Here is a 23,518-nt window from a genome sequence, read left to right as displayed (position 1 = left end):
CAATGAGCAAGGGACTCACATCTGAGTATACCCTTCCACGCTTATGGTGGACAAAATGATTCATAAAAAGGGGTAGTGATGAACAGAGTGCCTGAATTAAGCAGACCACTCTTACTCAGTCCAAAGATCAGGGCTTGATCCATCACCGTTTTTTAGCTCACTGCACCATCCCAGCTCAGAACTTGGCTATATGCAAATTAGTCTGTTCCTGTCCCAGTGCATGATGGGAACAGGGCAAACCAAACTACCAAGCCAATTCTTATACTGGGAAGGAAACAAGCTTCCGGGGACCGGTTTCTGCCATTTCAGGCGTCGTCGGACCGGCTTGCTTGAATCCTGATGGTGCAATGAGCAAGGGACTCACATCTGAGTATACCCTTCCACGCTTATGGTGGACAAAATGATTCATAAAAGGGGGTAGTGATGAACAGAGTGCCTGAATTAAGCAGACCACTCTTACCCAGTCCAAAGATCACTGCTCCATCAGGATTCAAGCAAGCCGGGCCGACGAGGCTAAAATGCCAGAAACCGGTCCCCGGTAGCTTGTCTCCTTTCTGGTGAAGAATTGGCTTGGTAGTTTGGTCTGCCCTGTTCCCATGATGCACTGGGCCAGGGACAGACTAATTTGCATATAGCCAGGTTCTGAGCTGGGATGGGGCAGTGAGCTAAATAACGGTGATGGATCAAGCCCTGATCTTTGGACTGGGTAAGAGTGGTCTGCTTAATTCAGACACTCTGTTCATCACCACCCCCTTTTCTGAATCGTTTTTGGCCACTATAGGTGTGGCAGGGTATACTCAGACATGAGTCCCTTGCTCACTGCTCCATCAGGATTCAAGCAAGCCGGGCCGACGAGGCTGAAATGCCAGAAACCGGTCCCCGGTAGCTTGTCTCCTTTCTGGTGAAGAATTGGCTTGGTAGTTTGGTCTGCCCTGTTCCCATGATGCACTGGGCCAGGGACAGACTAATTTGCATATAGCCAGGTTCTGAGCTGGGATGGGGCAGTGAGCTAAATAATGGTGATGGATCAAGCCCTGATCTTTGGACTGGGTAAGAGTGGTCTGCTTAATTCAGACACTCTGTTCATCACCACCCCCTTTTCTGAATCGTTTTTGGTCACTATAGGTGTGGCAGGGTATACTCAGACATGAGTCCCTTGCTCACTGCTCCATCAGGATTCAAGCAAGCCGGGCCGACGAGGCTGAAATGCCAGAAACCGGTCCCCGGTAGCTTGTCTCCTTTCTGGTGAAGAATTGGCTTGGTAGTTTGGTCTGCCCTGTTCCCATGATGCACTGGGCCAGGGACAGACTAATTTGCATATAGCCAGGTTCTGAGCTGGGATGGGGCAGTGAGCTAAATAACGGTGATGGATCAAGCCCTGATCTTTGGACTGGGTAAGAGTGGTCTGCTTAATTCAGACACTCTGTTCATCACCACCCCCTTTTCTGAATCGTTTTTGGCCACTATAGGTGTGGCAGGGTATACTCAGACATGAGTCCCTTGCTCACTGCTCCATCAGGATTCAAGCAAGCCGGGCCGACGAGGCTGAAATGCCAGAAACCGGTCCCCGGTAGCTTGTCTCCTTTCTGGTGAAGAATTGGCTTGGTAGTTTGGTCTGCCCTGTTCCCATGATGCACTGGGCCAGGGACAGACTAATTTGCATATAGCCAGGTTCTGAGCTGGGATGGGGCAGTGAGCTAAATAATGGTGATGGATCAAGCCCTGATCTTTGGACTGGGTAAGAGTGGTCTGCTTAATTCAGACACTCTGTTCATCACCACCCCCTTTTCTGAATCGTTTTTGGCCACTATAGGTGTGGCAGGGTATACTCAGACATGAGTCCCTTGCTCACTGCTCCATCAGGATTCAAGCAAGCCGGGCCGACGAGGCTGAAATGCCAGAAACCGGTCCCCGGTAGCTTGTCTCCTTTCTGGTGAAGAATTGGCTTGGTAGTTTGGTCTGCCCTGTTCCCATGATGCACTGGGCCAGGGACAGACTAATTTGCATATAGCCAGGTTCTGAGCTGGGACGGGGCAGTGAGCTAAATAACGGTGATGGATCAAGCCCTGATCTTTGGACTGGGTAAGAGTGGTCTGCTTAATTCAGACACTCTGTTCATCACCACCCCCTTTTCTGAATCGTTTTTGGCCACTATAGGTGTGGCAGGGTATACTCAGACATGAGTCCCTTGCTCACTGCTCCATCAGGATTCAAGCAAGCCGGGCCGACGAGGCTGAAATGCCAGAAACCGGTCCCCGGTAGCTTGTCTCCTTTCTGGTGAAGAATTTGCTTGGTAGTTTGGTCTGCCCTGTTCCCATGATGCACTGGGCCAGGGACAGACTAATTTGCATATAGCCAGGTTCTGAGCTGGGATGGGGCAGTGAGCTAAATAACGGTGATGGATCAAGCCCTGATCTTTGGACTGGGTAAGAGTAGTCTGCTTAATTCAGACACTCTGTTCATCACCACCCCCTTTTCTGAATCGTTTTTGGCCACTATAGGTGTGGCAGGGTATACTCAGACATGAGTCCCTTGCTCACTGCTCCATCAGGATTCAAGCAAGCCGGGGCGACGAGGCTGAAATGCCAGAAACCGGTCCCCGGTAGCTTGTCTCCTTTCTGGTGAAGAATTTGCTTGGTAGTTTGGTCTGCCCTGTTCCCATGATGCTCTGGGCCAGGGACAGACTAATTTGCATATAGCCAGGTTCTGAGCTGGGATGGGGCAGTGAGCTAAATAACGGTGATGGATCAAGCCCTGATCTTTGGACTGGGTAAGAGTGGTCTGCTTAATTCAGACACTCTGTTCATCACCACCCCCTTTTCTGAATCGCTTCATGCTCACATGCTGCGCGGCGGGGACAGGGGACACTGCGGCAGGCCGCGGGTGGGCTCCGCTGGTCTTGCTTTAACATATATAATGCTTCTTGTTGGCAGCACTGCGCTCTGCCGGGCAAACGGAGCGGGTTGGGCTCCCGCTGGTCACTCACTGTTAGGCTGGCATCGCGGCTGTCGCGGGTGGACTCCACTCGGCCCTTCCTTCTCCCCGGGGCACTTCCGCAGCCGGAGCAGCTCAGAGTGGGATCGAGAGGTTCGGGGTGGGCTCCCGGTCACCTCGTGTCATGAAGCAGGCCCGGGGCTCGGCACACGCCCCGCAGGCCTCTTGGCGGCCGGCGCCGCTTCCCCGGAGGGGTGCCCTTCGCATGGGAAGTTCCCTCTTTTTCCCGGGGTTTTTCTTTTATCTGCAGCACGCGTGGCTAGCGTCCACCCTCCTCGTCGCCAATGTAAAGTCTTGTGGGCCCTAGGCCCTCATGCTAATAAAGACTGCGACACGGACACACTGGATGCATGGTGCAACTGGCCCCTAGCACGTGGGCTCGGCCTCTTTTATTTAGCCTGTGTCACCTGACCAGTGACATCAGTGGTGGGTGGGTGTTCAGTGTAATTACAGGCTCAGCACTGGAATGCTGACTGACTCTGAGTCCTTACACTTTGGTTCGACCCAGAAATGCACGACTCTCTCACCTCATGTTTGGTCTCTCACTCCGCCTTCCAGAAAGTGCTTTCTTTGGAATGCATGAGGAACTATTTTACATCTGAAAATTACACTTAATTGTTACTCTATTAGTCACATTAAATTAATTTTCTTTTGTACGCTTTCTATGCAGATGTATTTTGTTACAATTTTCACCCACTTCTGGGAACACCAATATAGGGGACTTTAATGCGATAAACAGCATTTGTGAATGTCTGTGTTTGCATACGTTAATACGCTGGCTCATTAAAGCCATACCTATTGGCTTGGTAAGTGCTTCTTTCTACTTGCTTTTGTACTCATGGCAAACGTGCTATGCTGGTGCTGGAAAAAAACTATGGGCCCGATTCACAGAACTAACTTAAGGCAAAATCCTAAACTTACTACCACTTTGGTATTCACAGAAGGCACTTACTCATTTTGGTATTCACAGAAGGCACTTATCATTGATAAGTATGTGCCTTATGTGATTATCAAAATGAGTAAGTGCCATCTGTGAATAGCAAAATGAGTAAATGGTAGTACGTTTAGAATTTTGTCTTACGTTAGTTCTGTGAATCGGACCCTATGATTTCTTTGTTTTACTTGGATTTAATTAAAGTGGCCAGGACCTGCTTTATGGCAAGCAGTGAATAATATAGGTCTACAGTCACCTAATGAATCAGGCTTCAGGCAGCAGAGAAAAACAATGGTATATCAAGTTGCGCCTACCCAGTGTAACAATGCTGTTGTGCTCCTAAAAGTCTCTTTCTATTCCTGGTATGTTTACCACTTAAATCCACATCTTCAGCACACTCAGGCAGATTTACCACTTTTTTACGAGGAGGAGAGAGCCAAATGTACTGAAATATGGCTGTCTCCTCCCCTTTCCCTAGAGCTGCTGCTGAAATCAGCTGCAGTGCACCACGGAGTCACCTTAGCGCCATAGTACAAAATACTATGCATAGACTGACTTAAACCATTTTCCCTCTTTGTATGTGTGCTGTACAGTGCAGCACACGTACAAAGTCGAAAAAGGAAGAAGAAATGAAAGCATTTCTCCTTCCTTGCACCCGCTTCAAAGGAGCACAGTTTTCTGACGCTGTCTACTTTATTTAGTAAACTGGGTTTAGCGTCGGAAGCCTTGGGTGGGTGCACGGGAACACCCATGCTCCACCAATGGTATGCCCACTTGGTGCTAAGTAATGCAAAGCAGTGCAATGCATTACTTTTCCAGTGCTAAACAAGTTTAGTGCTGGAAAGTAATTTAGAAAAGAAAGATTTCACTTTTGTGACGCTAACACAGCATAAAATCTTAGTAATCTTCTATTTCCAAGCCTTTGCTTTCAATTGACAACATATTGGAATCTTGGATAGATCAAAATACCCAAAAGCAAAATTTGGGAAAGAAAAGTGCAGGACTGGATACTTCGTACCCCTATGACATGGGTGCTGTCATGGAAGGGAAGTGGAAATGGTCGACTGGTATGCCGATTTACTCACCATCGCAGGGTTGATCCTGATATACAGGAAAGTTCCTGAAAATGTCTATCATTGGCGCACAAGACATGTATCCTTGCCATTGATGTTGTACAGGGCTCTGCTACATTCAGTTAGGTTTGTGCTGTAACATTACCAGCCACGTACATACATACGGCACACTTCAAGAGTCATGAGATGTGCAAAGTAATGGGTAAAAGTTGACTGTGCAAGACCAAATGTGTATAAAGGGATATAAACACCTGTGTTGGCTCTCTGTATACAAATTAAAACACAGTTAGTCACATACACGAGTACATAATGTACATCTTCAACCCCGGAGAGACTGCATATTGGTTAAGCAAGTTTTCAAAAGCCATTTTCCTCACTACTTTTGTACTCAAAGCATCTTCCTAAATAACTGCTGAAATGCGTACAACCTTGACGTACTAACACAAACAGCCAAGTGCCCTGAGAAAAAAATCACATGCCAAGGAAGAAGAATAAATCATTCTATTATTTGTAGCCATAGAAGCCTCAGCAGGAGCCTAGATGAAGGGTGTTCTTCTTTAAAGCAAGAGCTAGCTTCAGGCTAGTGTTCACACACAATAATGTGAGTTTAGGTTCCAGAGCTTTCCTTTCTTGGGGTCAGGTCAGGGTTGGCTCCTTTACAAAGTTTTCACTTCTTGACAAACATTGGCAGTATCCCAGGAACCCACCCATGAGGGAAGCCCAAATGAGGACCAGCGCTCACCATCTTTGAGATGAGCGTTGGTTGAGCTGTGAGTGTCTTCTTCCTTGAGCTGAGAACTAATTGGTTACCAGGGATTTCCTTTCTTAAAATAGAGAGTTGGGTGAGTTGTGCTTCAGGGGGCTCTAGACATGAGGTGACAGGAAACTGAGCATCAGAAGCTTCCCTCTTTGGAGTGAGTGCTGGCAGAGCTCCAGTGGTACCCATTCATGAGCTGAACAATGTTTTCAATTCAAGAAGACCCATCCTTGAGGATAGAGTAGTTTAAGTTCCAAGGACCATCCTCCTTGACTTGGGAGCTGATTGATTTCCGGGGACCTCCCTTCTTGAGGTGAGGGATAGTTCAGTTCTAGTGGTATCACTCATAGGGATGAAAACTGGTTGCGTTCCATGGACCTCCATCCTTGAGGTGAGAGATGGTTCAGTTCTAGTAGTATCACTCATAGGGATGAGAACTGGTTGCGTTCTGTGGACCGCCATCCTTGAGGTTGTTTATTGAGTTCCAAGGATCTTTCACATTTAGTTGAGATGGTGGTGTTATAGCTGTCCGTCTCGTTGAGTTTTGGTAATTTCCCTACTTTAGGTGAGAACTGGTTACGTTTCTGGTGATTCCTTTCCTGGGGTAAGAGCTGACTGACTTTCAGTTGTCTCCACTTTAGTTTAATTAGTGAGTTTCAGGGGTCTCACTCCTCTTGCTGAGATGGTCAAGTTTTCAGTGGTCTCTTGATTTGACTTGAGGTCTGCATGAGTTCTATGTATCTTCCTTCTCAGGGTTAGGGTTGGCTGAGTTACAGTGTTCACCCTTCCTCGCGTGAGATTTGGTTGAGTCCCAGGGTTGTTTTCCCTTTGGGTGAGAATTGATTGAGCTTTAGGGGTCTCAATTCTTTTTTTTATTTTTATTAATTGGTTTTAAAATAATTATAATCACCAGACAAATACACATCTGAAGATGCAGCACAGCAATTGCTTGGTCAACTGAGCCATCAGTATAAACCTTCCAACATGTCAGTACTGAACAAATACCCTCTCCCTCTCCAAGTCCGACCAGCACCCACCTGACGTCCTTTGGCTCCCACTCCCCCATGGCCCCGTCTCAGGCCTTGGTTATGTATTTCCTAATGTCTTCATCCATGGAACCGCAGGGATTTTCAGCTCTCTGGAGGATGATACCACAATATAGACACCATGCCATCGGGGTCTCCATTCTTGCTGTGAATGTTGTATCAGTTCCTGAAATATTCTTGTTGGCAACACAATTAGTTGACTCTTGGGAGTTTCCATACCTGAGGTGAGAATCTGTGTTCCACAGGTCATCCATACTTCTGGAAGAATGTTTAGAGTTCCAAGGGTCTTCCTTCTTTAAATATTACCCGGTTGAGTTTTTAGAACGGGATATACTTTCTTGAGGTGAGCTGGTGGAATTCCAAGACGCGGTTAGAAACTGGGTATTTGTCAGGAAGAGGCTTAACATCCCCTACTATGCAGCGCAGGCCCCGATATGGGATTCCCCTGGGACACCAGCCTGTCTTGATGACCAACTGTCTCGACCATTGAAGGCAGCGGGACTGGAACACTGGGGGGACCTACAGGACCTACAGGAAGGAACCCAGCTCCTGACATGGGACGCCCTCTCCAATTTGACAGAGGGATCACTCACCAGGTTCAAGTACTACCAGCTGTCTGGTTGGTGGTCAACCAGAAGGGAGGGCAACAAAATCCCAAACCTAAGATTCGACGCTGTAACTAGAAGAGGAAGGTGGAAGGGTCAAATTGCATACTGGTATACATCGATGCTTGAGGAGGAGGATGTAACTGAACCTGAACTGAAAAAACTCTGGATGAATAAGTTAAGCACAGATATTATTAACATTAGGGACTGGTGGCTTGACTGCTTTGCTATCCTACATTCAGTAGTTAAACCCGCAACGTTAAAAAGAAATCATCTATATACTATGTATCGGGTTTATATAACTCCTAAGAAATTAGTGAAGATCACCAAGCTAGAGCACTGTTGTCCGAGATGTAGCCATCCGGAAGCTGACGATGTTCATATGTTTGCGGACTGTCCCAAATTGAAAGGTTACTGGGAGAAAATCACCGATTTCCTGGGAGAGGATCTAGGGGTCCCCTTGGTAATAACTACAACTACCATCCTGACGGGGCTAAGTATGGGCTATAACATCAATGATCCCTCTACAAAACTTGTCTTTTATGTCATCCTCCTTGCAAGGCGAGAAATATGTAGAGCCTGGAAGGACATAGCCCCCCCCACCTTCCCATGCTGCCTACGACAAATCATCCTTACCAGTAAGTCCGACCTGGCATGCGATTCCACAAGTTTGGTTAAAATCTGGGCGGCCCTCGAGGCATGGCAACACAGTTGATTGGTTTTCCAATGATTTATCTGGAGCCTTGCCGGTTCCCTTGACTCCAAAGAAGCACGGGGCACCAGTGAAACTGTGAAATGGAGTATGGATGGGAAAGCAGTGGCTACTTGAGGGAGTAGGTTCACCTATCCCGCTTTTGGTCATGCATAACAACAAGGGCCGGATCAGGACGACCAAATTGCGCAAAGGTTACCAGTTTCCCATCAAGACTTCCAATAATGGTATATGAGGATTACCAAAAAATTTTATAAAAAAAAAAAAGGAATTCCAAGAGTATTCATACTTGGGTTTAGAGCTGGCTGTGTCCCAAGGTTTTCTATTCTTGCGGTGAGTGGGGTCTAGTTCTAGGGGCCCTTTTCCTTCGGATGAGATGTAATTGTGGTTTAGGCTCTCCAGTCTAGGGATGAGCAGTGGATGAGTTACAGAAAACTCTCTGCTTGTAAGGCTCTCCTTCTTTAAGGTGAGCGGTATATTGACCCGGAGCAGTTTAAGTTCACAAGAACTCCCTCCTTAAAGTGATACTTGGTTGAATTTCATGAATCTGTTTCCTTGAGGTGGGTTAGGCTCAGTTCCAGGGATCTTGAGGTCATGGTTGACATAGTAACATGAATCTCACTTCTTGAGGTAAAAGCTTGCTTAGTTGTATAGATACACCAATATGAAACTTATTGGTTCAAGAAGTAACAACATAATACTTCTCTATGAGATGAAAAGCTCGTTTATTTTCAGGTTCTTTCCCTCTTGAGATGTGAGCTATCTATTGAAGGGCCATGCTTCTTTTTAAAGCCATTAACTTCTTGTGGTGATTTTTTTCAGATTCGTTCGACCAGCGTTGCAACGACAGAGCTTACTCCAGGAGATGGAGTGATGGAGGCTGGCAGCGAGTTCAACCCACCTATAGATTCTCCAGAAGAGAGAGATTTCCTCACAGATTACTTGATAACCCTCCTAGTACCACTGCTGCTGGCTCTGCTCCTCACCCTCATCCTGTCCTACATTATGTGCTGCCGCAGAGAGGGCGTGTAAGTACGAAGTCCATTAATGCAAGAGAGAGAGCACACCTCCCTCTGGTGAGAACACAAAGCCTTTGTGGTGGGTGGTATTGTCTATTTCTGCCAGCTTGTATTTTTTGGGAAGAATACCGATTCAAAATTGGGACTGCGCCTCACACTTCAGAAAAACAAAGAAGCGTGAAATGGGAAGTGAAATGCCTATAAATATCCAACTTCAAATTAAGCTTTAAAAATTATTTAGGACTTTTTGTGTAATTAGGCCCACTTGTTGTGTTGCAAGTAGTTTGTAGAGAGTACACCCGCGTCTGTCTCACAAATCAATAAGCCCAGGACACTGTCCCCTAACTATCAGAGAGAGGACTGGTAAAGTAGGGAGTTGCACTCAGCAAAAATTCTTCTCTCCCAGAGCAAATGGCATTTTGTTTTTTTTACTGCAGATACCTGAGCATCATGTCAAGACAGTCCTAAAATCAACTTAATTATATGGGAGAGCGATGTAATACATTACTTTTCATTCCAGTACCTCCTGCTCTGCTTGTTTTACACACTAGAGAAATATGACTACAGACATGACTGCAGTGCTTCATATACTGCGATTTTGTGAAAACTGGAATGACAATGCTTATTTACATACTCTGGCATTATGGGAACTGGCCTCATTATACTGCAGCAAATATAGAAGCCTGGTTATACTGCTGCAGATATATTGAGGCACTATTCATACTGCCCTGGCTATGCCACTTTACACAGTGGTGTAGTTATACTGCTGCAGATATACTGGGGCACTATTGATACTGCCCTGGCTATGCCAAGTTACTCAGTACTCTAGTTATACTGCTGCGGATATACTGAGGCAATGTTGATACTTCCCTGGCTATGCCGCTTTACACTGTGGTCTAGTTATACTGCTGTAGGTATAGTGGAGCAACGTGGATACTGATCTGAAAATAATACTTTAAATAATGGGTATTGTGATAAATAACATTGATATACGGCTGTATATTATACTGAGGCAATGTGGATGATGACCAGGGACCTGCCCATTACATACAGGTTACTGTGAAACATGGTCTATTGTGCTTTATGCAATGGTGCAATGCTATTTCTGGGCGGGCGTCTACTTTCTGATGGGCGTTTACCTAAATTATCGCCTTATAGCCCACTGCCAAGGGCTCCTCCACCTCAACGGGCCTATAACGAGGCTGAGGGCCTTTAACAACTAATATAGCTGAAGGCAGAAGGGATGTAAGACTATTAGAACATCCCACTCACTGAGAATAGAATGTTCTAAATAAAATAGGGAGAAACAGAAAGGTAAACATTTGCATTTCGGGGACGCATTTATGAGCCCTGAGCCACTCCATCATTTCCATTGTCTTCAATGGACCTCTCAACATTCCCGTGTTCCTATGGGCATTATTACCCGGCACAGTATTGAAAACTGGTGTTTCATGGATCACACTGCGTGAGATAGGCACCTATTCCCGTGGGTCACAAACTATTGGCTTGTGTGCCTCGAGTCTATTGCATCGGGAGCTAAATGCACATCCATAGTTCTGGCAACTGAAAAATATAGGCCCTGTGTATTGTGGCATGCCCTGGACGACTAGAACATCTCGCTTTTCCTTTCAGAATTATCTGCAGGCCCAGTTCCGATTAGCCCATCTCTTTTTAAAAGTGTGCAGTAAATGTACAGCGTACAACCATTTCTTCCAAAGGGCTCTTGGTGTGACACTAACCAACATTTTAATTGTAACAGGTGAGGTTTGGGCTCCCAGTGAATTTTAATTCAGGTATTACGTTTTTTTCCAGGCCCTAGAACGGAGTCCCGTAAGACACTCACTTCCACTGCCTTTTTCTCACTTCTTGGAGAACAGCTGGTTTGATATTTTGGGCTAATAGTTTGTAGTGAGTCTCACTTTTTTTTTTACCACAAAAAATAATTTCTTTTGCTTGTTTTATTTCTGACTGGACTCTTTGAGTTGGAGGCTCTTAGTGAAGACAGCCGGCGTCTCTTGGCAATCTGTTCCAGGCGTTTCTCCTTGGCTTCCTTCATTCTCTTGGCCAGAAGTTTAGCATACTCGGATGCCTCCTCCTTGTTCTTCTTAGTACGCTGCTTCTTCAGAGCTGTACGCCTGCGCTTGTGCTGCAGCACTCTAGGAGTCACCAGACGTTGAATTGTAGGTGCCTTTGTTCTAGGTTTCTTGCCTTCTTTGCTTAGGGGCTTCCGCACAACATACTGGCGGACATCATCTTCTTTGGAAAGGTTGAAGAGCTTGCGGATTCTACTCGCTCTCTTTGGACCAATACAACGGGGGACAGTGTTGTCAGTCAGGCCAGGAATATCCTTCTCGCCTTTCCTCACCATCACCAAGTTGAGCACGCTCAATTTGGCATCAACAATGCAACCACGGACAGATTTATGCTTGCGTTCTCCAGTTCTTCTTGGGCGATAGCAGGAATGCCACTTGCTAAGGAGCAGAAGGACACAAGTATGGGTCAGGACTCTTTGCTTCATGGGAAACCCCTGCTTGTCATTGCCACCGCTGATGCGGACAACATACCCCTTCCACTCATCACCTAAGGGATCAGCAGGAAATTCGGTGGGCTCTTCTCATAGAAAGTTCGGAGTTTGCGCTCATGGTCAACTTCGATGAGCTTCTGGCAGCCAGTGGCCGGAAAGGAGATGTTGGGCTTTATCTCGCAGCTCACCTGAGTGTCTCACTTTCATCAGATGGCCTTGTGTGATCAGTTAGCCTGATAAAAGGCTCCTAAAGGCCTCAGCATAGAAGAGTCCATCATTCTGAGTCGCCCTCTAACACAAGCAAAGAGTTTAATTGAGATAATAAGTTATACTCCCAATGTTTCCCCCTCATGGACATTTCACCAGCAAAAAAATAATGAAATATGCAGATGTAAAGCGACACAGTAGCAGTGATTCAATGTGCATCGGTATTCTCAGGTCACTCAGAATGAGGGTCTCAGTCCTGGTTGACGTTGGTCCCTCTTTTCAACAGCTGGACAGTAGTTCTATTTTTTTTCTCCTTTTTTATTGAGCATAGATAGCAGACAAAATAGGCATGTTAAACATATTATATAGCAAACAGAACAAACTTTCATAGCACTCAAATTCATATTTCAGTAGACAATAAATATTTTTTAATCTCCTTTCTCTTTTTCTTTTTACCCAGATAGATGACCTGTCTTACATATTTCCTTCTAAACATAAAATCCGGGCATAGCGCTCACAAGTTATCTTGAATCTCTGAAACGCCCCTACCCTTTTTGCACATGCCTCTTCAAATTGGTAGGTCCGGGCTAACTTGGAGAGCCAGTGTCCCATTGTAGGCACCTTCTGAGATCTCCAGTTTTGAAACACCAGCGATCTGGCAGCAAAGGCAAAATATTGCTTGTACTTTGACAGCTGATTAGTTATGTGCAAAAAGACAAAATGCCAAAGGCAAAATGGCTACCTGCCCCAAATCTTCAAACTAGGCCCCAAATCGGGGTCCTTGGATAGTACCCCGTTTTGTCACCGGAGCAGATCAAGTGCAGAGATAGTCAATCACATCGGGTTTTACAAAATATATAATGATCTTATTAATTTTTTAACAAACATTTCAGCAATAAAAAAAAACTCAAAATTGTATTAAATAACATATCACAATTCAATAGCACAAAACTCCAATACATCAAGTCCCACACTCCTGTTTCATACATCACATTCATACCTTCAGATATTCCCAAAATTCATCAAGCAGACCCATACCTCAATCACACAGTACGCAACACACTCAATATTAAAAACTGTACAAGAACGCCACAAGATGGTCAGGTGACAGAATGGAACAAATACACATGGTGGTGGGGGTAGGGGTAGCTACAATCCAGCTGCCCCCTCACAAACAATGCCAACGCGTGTTTCGGTGTGTTGCTCCAGCCGGGGTTACACCTTCATCAGGGCGGAAATGAATAATAAGGGGTGGGACAAGACACCCATAAAGGGAAGAGCACAAAGACGCCACAGCTAGGTACAGCAATGAAGGCAATAGATGGGGAGCCCCAATAAATAAGGTGTCTTCGCTCCGCTCGGATAAAATCAAGATGGTTTCTCTGAAAAAAGCGTTCCTAGGGATTGTATTTCTTTCAGGGATGGCAAAGCGCTGTAATATCAGCTCAGACAAATACTTCAAGGGTTCAATAGCAGGATCTTTAGAAGCCGATCAGTCTGACTGATGGTATCCGCACGACGCAGGGGCTCAAAACGCCCGCCTCCTTGCTCACAGGACATCTCCAAAACGCCCCTACCCTTTTTGCATATGCCTCTTCAAATTGGTAGGTCCGGGCTAACTTGGAGAGCCAGTGTCCCATTGTAGGCACCTTCTGAGATCTCCAGTTTTGAAACACCAGCGATCTGGCCATCGCTATGGCAGCAAAGGCAAAAAATTACCTGTACTTTGACAGCTGGCTAGTTATGTGCAAAAAGCCAAAATGGACCAGCCATGATGAAGGTAAAATAGCCATGGTCATACAATCACGAATGAACCAGAACACTTCTACCCAAAAGTGTTGTCGTTTGGGACCTGTAAAGAATATATGCACCCAGTCCCCTGCCCCGCGAGATTACATCTAAAACATTAATCCGGAAGTGCTGGAAACCATGTGTGTAATCTGAGGGGAGTATGATATACCAACCACCTTGAAAGAAAGGACATCCTCTTAAAATTCGCCGCCCTCAGTACCCTATTCCCATGTTCACACCCTCAATGCCATTCCTTTATATTAAACCGGCAGTTGGTTTCCTGGGCAATTTTTGAAAGCGTTGCGTCAATGAGCTTCTGATTTGAACCTTGTCGTAATAAACTATACCAATTACCAATTCCACTTAAGATTAACTCTTGTGTCGCTTTCAAAATTATTCTTTCCCTCTCATTGATTATTTTATATGTATTCGTGAGGAAACAAATTATTTATCTAACACTTAACCAGAGATCATCCCTCTGAAATGCAGCAAGTGATGCAAGTACCTCCCATGATATAGGAATGGTAATATTGTAGAAATCTCTAAGTCTACGAAATCCTAGCCTATTATAGGAATGCAATACATTTTGCGAAACCTCAAGACCCCACAACTCACAGTCTTTAAGGGGAGTAAATGCATGGCACAGTGGAATATCATAAGCTTTATGGAACCGTTGTATGCGTGTAGCTATTGTGTTCACAACCTGATACCTTGTTCTTTTGGGTAGCTTCACAGTACACAGAAATGCTGGTAACTTAATTGCACTTTCTACTAGCATCAGATTTAAAAAAAAGTCACATTTCGAGGTAGGAGCCATCGGCTGCGTTAATAAACTCATCAACGCAGCTTGATAATAGATAGATAAATGAGGCAATGCAAGTCTTCCCTGCTCCACATCTAGTTGGAGAATAGAAAGCTTTGTCCGGGGCTTTTTTTCGCCCATACAAACTGCCATAGAATTTTGTCTACTTAGTTAAAATAAGAAATCGTTATTTTTAAGCGGAGATTTAAAAACAGGAATATCAGCAGAAGAAGGATTGACATTTTCACTAAAGAGACTCGGCCTACTATTGTGAAAGGTAGAAGCGACCATTTTTCTAAAAGATTTTTAATTATATTGAGCGTTTTTATGTAATTTAAATAAAACAGTTGGGAGAAATCTGCTGTGACAAATAGGCTCAGATTTCTAATCTATCTCAATGGCCGAACTTTTAACCCTTCAGGAAGATCGACCTCTGGTGAATTAAAAAGGAGGAGCTCTGTTTTAGACTGGTTGACCTTATATCCCCCTAATTCTGTGAATGCTTGAATTTCCCCAAGCGCCAACTGGATATTTGCCTTATCTGGGTTCAAATATAAAATCAAGTCATCTGCAAAGACCTTCATTTTTGTCATCCCTGGTAGAGGGGCCAGAATTGACATGTTCGCTCAGATCTTTATTGCCAATGGCTAGATAAAAGGGGTGAAAGGGGACAGTCCTGCCTGGTCCCCCGCCTGCTCTGCGTTAATTATTATTTTTGCATTTGCTCCTGTATAAATTCTCCTTAACATCTCTATGAGGCAGGATGGAAAGCCAAACCTCGATTCAGCCAGCACCTTACACTCCTCCTCATAAACCGTAGGTAGCTGGACAGAGCTAAAATAGTCCTCAAGAGCCTGAGTGCTTACTAGCTGGGTCTCAGCAGTTATTTTTACAAAATGAGATACGAAGATCTCGGAAATTCTGTCGTTGTTGGTAACAAGATCGATAGTACTGGGATCCCTTATTTGAGAAATTAACTGCAAACTTTGTTGCATTTTTGTTGACCAGGCTAGAAATTTGCCTATATGTTGACTTTCTTCGTACACTTTCTGATTGAATGCATTACTTCCCGAGATGTCTTCAAGAATAAAAAAAAATTTAAATGCTCCTTTGCCATTTGTTAGATTCTGGCGTAAAGTTTCTTCCCCAGAGTATCCAGCGGGCTTAGCCATAAAGCCTGACCTTGCTTGATCCACAGCATTCTGATTTCCTTGGATCCTTGCTGTCTCATTTTATAAAGATTTGCCCTATATGTAATCACCCTACCCATAAATGTGGCCTTAAAAGCTTCCCATACCATAAAACATGGTGCTGTGTTAATATTTCCTTCATAAAACCAATGTATAAATTGATGAGTTTCAGTAATACAGTTTTCATCAGAGATAAGTGCTTTATCAAAATACCATCTAGTATCATGTTTTTTCGGGGAGGGTAAATATATACCCAGCGAAACTAATGAATAATCTAAAAATGAATTAGAAAAGATAATAGACTCGCCTCTCTCCAATTGTTTACTTATCAAAAAAAGTCTAAACGGGAGGCTGTTTCATATCTAGGTGAAAAGCAAGTGAATTGAGCAAGTCCTAGGTGATCGAGGCACCATGGCTCGACTAAGGTGAAGTCTTATTTAAAAGTACTTAACAGTGTAGCTGTCTTTGGTTTTAGTTGCTTTTTGCCCTTATTCAATGATTCCAACCCCTGGTCTTGGATGAAGTTAAAATCTTCTCCCATTAATATAATACCCTGGGCATTTATCAACAAATCATATATCTTATTCAGGGGCCCATTATCATCGAAAATCAGTCCATAGTAATTCGGTAACACCAAGGCTACCGCATTAACTGTAACCTCGATCCAGATCCACCTTGCCCCTACGTCTCGGATCACTATTCCGAATTCCCAATCAAGGTCAGAAGAGAGTAAGATAGCCACCCCCGAACCGCAGAGTAAGATGAGGCAAAATATGAATGAGTATATTTCTTGGGGAGTGTAAAATTAGGGAAATTCGTTTTCAAATGTTTTTTGGGGAGAAAGATCACATGTGTAGCAAACAAGGCTATCCAATTCAACAGTGCCCCTATTTTCCGTGCATTCAAAAACCCATTACATTACATGTGATTACTTTTATTGGTTGAGGCATCCCTCACACTAGCACATAGCGTCGTGAGACAGCCGACATAAACACACTCTGCTCGCTCCTTTGCCATCTTGCCTTCTGCAGCAACGCTTCTGTAGCATTTACCTGACATCGCCTAATGGCATAGCATGCCCTGCATCTCCCTTGCGTAGCGATCTTGATTACATTCAGTAGGTTTAATGAGGCCTAGCCTAGGCTGCCATTTCCAGCCAGGGATCTCTGCTTGGTAATCTGCCTCAACGTTGACTCTTTCAGCTAGAGCCTCCTCTTCAGGATCACACCCACAGCCTTCACTATAACTCACCATATATGTATGCATGAATGTATGTAGTTGTATTTGAATGGGGTAAATTTAGCTACGTATCAAAGGATCGCTGATCAAAGGAATGAATTGTAGGGATCAATTTAAGATCCTTTTTTACAAGGAGGTGCTTGTGTAGCTAATGCTCCTTTAGAAGATGGGGTTTCAGTTCCTTTTACAATTGCAGGAGGGTAGGAGGTCTCCTGACATTGGTGAGGATTGTGTTACAGATGACAGGTGTGCAGATGAAGAAGGGCTGCTTCCTGGGATTTGTATTTTTTTCATCTTCAGAATGGCCATGGACGGGTTCCTAGGATGGCGTGGATTGAAGAGGGTACTAATTTCTCTGCTAGACTGTGGCATATAGGGGTGCTTTTTTTAAAATGTATTCATGATTATGATTTCAATACATGCTGCGAGACAGAGGAGCTAAAAAGAATTGTGGAGAACTCGAACCCACTCCTTCACCAGAGTAGCTCAGAAGACAACCCCGTCCTACAAGTAGCTCAACAACTAGAGACCACCAGGAACCGGAACAAGCCACACAAATAAAAGACGCTAGGCCTCCACAACGCCAGAAGTTGTCAACGGACAACCCAGTCTCATCTGATAATAACCCTATAAATATTAGCCCAATCAAAGCCCGACTGGAACCGGAACAAGCTATGCAAATAAAAGGCACCTGGCCGATACAACCCCAGAATACGCCAACAGACAACCTAAGCACAGCCGAAACCGACACTATAAATATTACTCCAACCAGAGAACAACAGGAACCTGTACAAACAAATACCCCATCGAATAACCCACGGGAACAAGGCCCTCAACCTGGAGCCATAGACGAAATAGAAAATTCATTAATCGAGAATGAATCAGAGAGAACACAAAATACATATAACAACAAATATAGCAGTGGTACAACAAAACATGACAGAACAGCTAACCCGGAAAACAATGAGAGAGATAATAATCGACCGAAGGGAAAGAGCAAGAAATCAACGATACATGGCTCTAACCGGAAACTCAGGAACAGAAATAATGAAAATGGGAACTTACAGAGGATTGTTCACACTACGGCATCTAAGGTCATGAGAAAAATCCGCGAGATCCAAACACAAATCAGCAACCTAGCACAGGATATACAAAACTCCATGAAAGGGATTGAAAAACTATGTGATATCACAAAGAATACTCAGAATCAAGTAGAACTCATCAGAGAGCTAGTAAATACTTCCATAGCGATAAACAATAAGAGATCTCTACCACTGACAGACAGACAAAACAGACCAGATAGGAACCAAAATCATCTAACCGAAGAAGACATAACATCACTACTCCAGGAATATGAATCATCAAACCCCATGATAGCACAGGAAATCAAAAGAGTAGCGATAGACATAAACAGAACATCCACAAGGAAGGAAAGGAAATTAAACTTCAACAACTTACAACAAATCCAAATATCTACGGATCCGTTAAACATGACCACAACCAGAACGGAGAATTCTCTAAAATGTCTGCTGCTCAACTGTCGATCTGCGGCGAAACATGCTTCGGACATAGCCAACATCATCATCAATTAAGAAATAGACATAACAATCCTGACTGAAACCTGGTTATCTGAATCCTCATCGCCAGTCATGGACCTTCTGGTACCACAGCAATACAACATATTAAGACTAGACAGGCAGATAAGGACAGGGGGAGGTATTGCCTGTATCCATAAATCGACTTTAGAAGTGGGCCAATTACAATCCGACCCCCTCGAATCATGCGAATACCTAGGGCTCAACGTAATATTGGCAAACAAACAGATCTGCAACCTACATGCCCTATATCACCCACCAGGAAACAATATGAATTTAATTGACCAAATGATGGAGATCATCACTGCTAACGCCAACTCAGACATTAATAATATATTTTTAGGTGATTTCAATCTTCGTTGGAACGACAACAACGACAAACAGGTCAGCGCCTTTAAAGAATTTTTAAATGATCTAAAACTATCCCAAGCATGTCTTCAACCAACGCACTCAAAAGGAGCTACACTGGACTTTATTATCTCGAAGAACAAGGACATCTCAATTCTCTCCATTGAAAAGTGCGACTGGTCCGATCACCTCGCCATAACCTTCCGAATACCATCACAGGAGAAAATAAAAACGACTCAAACTACCAAAATGAAAAAATGGATCCGAGATCCCAGAGACTCTAATGTGGATTTGCTATCTGAAAGCTGCAAGAGAGACTTGTACCCACCTGACAATTTGAAAAATGTGAACGATCTAACGAACCATTACAATACCACAGTAACGAAAATAGTCAATGACACCATACCACTCAAATTAAAAAGAGTTACAGAAAAGAATAAAAATCCATGGTTCAATGGAATATTGAATGAAGAAAGACGAAATTTGAGACGAGCAGAAAGAAAATGGAGACAACACACATGCTCCCCTACACTGAAATCACTCAGAAAAATCAGAAATGAATATAACAGAAAAAAGGAATTTATCGAGACTGAATTGGATAACGCCAAAAACAGACCACGTAAATTATTCGAAATCATAAAACAACAATCTAACAAACTGGCAAAATCTGTCCAAGAGGTCACTAAGACACAACTAAGTTGCGATGAATTTTCCACCTTCTTCATTAACAAAGCCAATAAGTTGGAAGAAGAGCTTAAGACCGCCGCAGATAACATCAAAGACAACACGCCTACATCACCTTCGGATCCGAATTATGAGAACATGACGAATGAAAACAATGCACACTGGAACACCTTCAAAATATTAGACCAGAATGAAATTGCTAAAACACTTGCAACCACGAAACCCAACAACCATTATAACGACCCACTACCATCGAAATGCCTGAAAGAAATCAGCCATAATATGATTCCAATATGGATAGATATCATAAACGCCTCATTCACACAGGGGTGCCTGCCAGAAAGCCTGAAGACGGGACAAGTAGTCCCGATCATCAAAAAACCCGCAGTGGACCCAACAGATCCAAACAACTATCCCCCAGTGACCAACATCCCTTTTCTCGCCAAACTCATAGAGAAATGTGTACAGAATCAGCTGAATAAACATATCGACAACTACTCTTTACTAGATGACTGCCAATCGGGATTCAGAGCTAATCATAGCACGGAAACAGCAATCCTTCACATTGTCGATGATGCACTTCAATCTCTAGATCGAAATCAATCTTGTCTACTCATCCTCCTAGACTTGTCAGCAGCATTTGACACAGTCAACCACGAAAAATTACTGAACAGACTCCACGAAAGGATGGGAATGTCTGGCACGGTACTGAAATGGTTCAAATCATTTTTAAAGAACAGAACTCAGAGATTCCTAGTAAACCAAGCACTATCGCCATCATGCCCAAACACACTCGGAGGGCCGCAAGAATCCACCTTATCTCCTTCTCTGTTTGATTTATACATCGAACCTCTTACAGAAATTCTACGGAAATCAAAAATATCCTACCACATGTATGCAGATGACACGCAACTTTACATCAAGATTGCTAGCCTGCAAGACATAACCACAATGAACGATGCCCTCAAAATATCGCTGAAATGGTTAACTAACAATCATCTCAAGCTTAACGCTAACAAAACAGAATTCTTACTCATCTCACCACAAAAAAATCAATCCTTAGAGAAAGAATGGTCCAAAATGATTACAGCATTAAATTGCATCCCAACTCTAGTTGACTCGGCAAAATCTCTCGGAATCACACTCGATGAGAACCTTGATATGAAAACCCACATTAACTCTATGGCAAAAAAAGTCCCGTTTCCACTTCAACTATCTGAGAAAGATGAAATCTTTTTTAACGGAGACAGATCTGAAACTAGCGGTGCAATCGCTGGTTATCTCTAGGATCGAATATGGTTGTACTACACTTGCAGGTCTACCAAAAATTTCAACTGCGCCCCTAAAAGCCTGCCTCAGTGCAGCAGCAAGGCTTATTACAGGATCGAGGAAATTTGACCACATCAAACCTCACTTGAAGGCCTTAAACTGGTTACCGTACGAAGCCAGAGTACAGATGGAAATGGCATGTATCACCCATAAAGCGATTCATCACAACACACCTAACTATCTCGCCCACAAAATAGAAATCACAGGAAGAAACAGACTTGTCAGGAGTGCCAATTATCCGCTCCTGAAACCACCTATCTTTAAGAAGAAAAAAACATATGAAAGGACATTCTCAGGCGTAGCTCCCAGGATTTGAAACTCCCTTCCTGCAAACATCAGAAAAGTTAGAAACACGACAACATTCAAGAAAGAAATCAAGAACTTTCTTATGAGCAAGTTCCTCCCATAAACAAGATAAACGAAACCGAAGACTTGTCATGGATTTTATGACCTTATAACCAATATAGGATTTGATTGAACCTCAAAGAAATACTACCTCAGAACATTGTTAACTCAGGTCTTAATCAATACCGACACGTTGCTTTTCACGATATTAGCCTATAGTTACTAGGTCTAAAACGCCATTACTAAGTCTGCACGTCTTACTGCTCTATTGTACGCTGTATTTGTAATCTATACCACATGATGTTAAGCGCTCTGATACCCATGGGTCATGTCCACGCTATAGAAAACTGCTAATAAATAAATAAATAAATTACCAGGGATGCACTGGGAAGGAACTGGGTGTGTGGTCAATTTCACTAGACTATGGACAAAGTAAGCTGCTAGGCCACAGTACTCTCCGTTCCCTCCTGCCTGCGGTTTAGGAGTCCCATAGAATGGTATTAAATTGATGCTATTAAATAGAAAAATATGGATAGATGATGACAAATTCACTAGAGGTTAGTTAGTTAGAGACTAGGGTAGACCTTGGCCAAGCGCACCGCTGCTCTAATCAGATCTGTATCACAGAACTTATTTACAATTTCTTGAGAAATTCACTGCAGAGGGAGTGTCCAGAATCCTTCTTTATACTCTGTTTATTCGGAAAAGCTTGGAATCATGCCAGAATTCAAGAGAGACTATTGTAAAACTAGGAATATACCTACAAAATTAAGAACATTCCCATAAACCCAAAATTAGGTAGACTCTTATAAACTAGAAATCCTCCCACATAACCTGATGGGGTGCCCTAAACCCAGGAATACAGTTACAAAAGTAGGAAGACCCTCATACGACTAGGCATACTCTGACAAGCTGCGGCAGGCTTCCATAAACTAAGAATACTCCCACAAAAGTAGATGGGTTTTTGATACAACTATCAATACAACTACAAAAGTATGTACATTGCCATAAAAGTAGGAATAAACCACAAACTAGGTAGGCTCCCCATAATTTTGAAATAAACCAGAAAAACTAGTTAGAACGCTATAAAACCTGAAAGAAAGCCACAAATGTATGTAAACACCTATTAAGTTAGGGTATAAGCGAGGCTCCCAGAATATTAGGAATAAGCCTACAAGACTAACAGCCTTATTCATCAAGCCGAAATCGGCTCGCAAAGGGCCAGATTCTGAGAATCTAGCCCTTTGCAAGCGCTATTTTTGCATTTGGGATTCATCATCCCAAATGCAAAAAACGGTAATAGCGATTTCGCTATTTTGCGAGGAATTACATTTAAGGAATCTCTATTTGAGATTCCTTAAATGCAATTCATCATCCATTTAAAAATTGCGAATTCGCAATTTTGGCCCGCTATTTACCTCGAGGTCAAACCTCGTGGTAAATAGCGAAAACTTAGCAAAATGCTTTTAAAAGCATTTTTCTAAGTTGCATGTTGCACACACACATGTCCTTTGGACATGTGTGTGTGCAACACCTGTTTCAATTTGCATTTAAGGGGTGCTACAGGGTGTCCTTTGGACACCCCTGGCACCCTTTAAATCGCTATCTTATTTGCGAGTAGCAAATTGCTAATCGCAAATAAGGAATACTCCCCATTCATTCCTATGGCCCTTTTGGCCCATAGGAATGAATGGGGAGTTATTCCTTATTTGCGATTAGCAATTTGCTACTCGCAAATAAGGAACATGTAGGAATCGCAATATTTATTGCAATTCCTACATGAATCCCGTTTTGCAAGTCCTTAATAGCGATTCGTTATGAATCGCTATTAGGGGCTCGCAAAACGGGAGAATGATGAATCAGGCTGCAAGTTCACTGTGATAAAACTAGAAATATTCACACAAGACTGTCATAAAATTAGAAATACTCACAAGAACCTAGGTCGAATACTAACACTCTTGAAACCCATTTACTAATCTAGGTAAACCCCTACTAAGCAAGGGATACTCTCAAAAAATGCACTAGGCTCAAATAAAATTAGAAATAATCCAAGAAAACGAGGTAGACTGTCAAAAAACTAGGAATATTTCAGCAGAACTAGGTAGACTTCCATAAAAACTGAGACTATTCATGCAAAAGTAGCTAGACTGCTCTAAATCCTGTGCTAAATGTAGGAATACTCACACAAAACAAAAGAAACTGCTGTAAATACGGGGGTGGGATGGTTAGAAAATTTAATAAACTTTTAACCACTAGAAAGTTCTAAACAATTAGAGTAAATATTAAATGAAAACGAAGTTCTTCAAAATTGGAGACACTTCCAC

General features: G+C 43.3%; 1 protein-coding gene and 1 pseudogene across 1 annotated transcript in view; one reads left to right on the top strand and one right to left on the bottom strand.

The window, feature by feature from the left end:
* Window positions 1-23,518, top strand: part of SGCA (sarcoglycan alpha) — a 210,861-nt gene that overhangs the window by 76,488 nt on the left and 110,855 nt on the right. Inside the window, exon 7 of the mRNA XM_078645240.1 lies at window positions 8,944-9,149. Coding sequence (XP_078501366.1) covers window positions 8,944-9,149 — 206 coding nt within the window. The remainder of the gene's footprint in view (window positions 1-8,943; window positions 9,150-23,518) is intronic.
* Window positions 11,068-12,907, bottom strand: LOC144756518 (small ribosomal subunit protein eS6 pseudogene; annotated as a pseudogene).

The sequence above is a fragment of the Lissotriton helveticus genome, chromosome 5_1 (assembly GCF_964261635.1).
Source record: "Lissotriton helveticus chromosome 5_1, aLisHel1.1, whole genome shotgun sequence".
In the NCBI taxonomy this organism is placed as follows: domain Eukaryota; kingdom Metazoa; phylum Chordata; class Amphibia; order Caudata; family Salamandridae; genus Lissotriton; species Lissotriton helveticus.
Note: the sequence above shows the minus strand (reverse complement) of the source record. Positions and strands in the feature narration are given on the sequence as shown.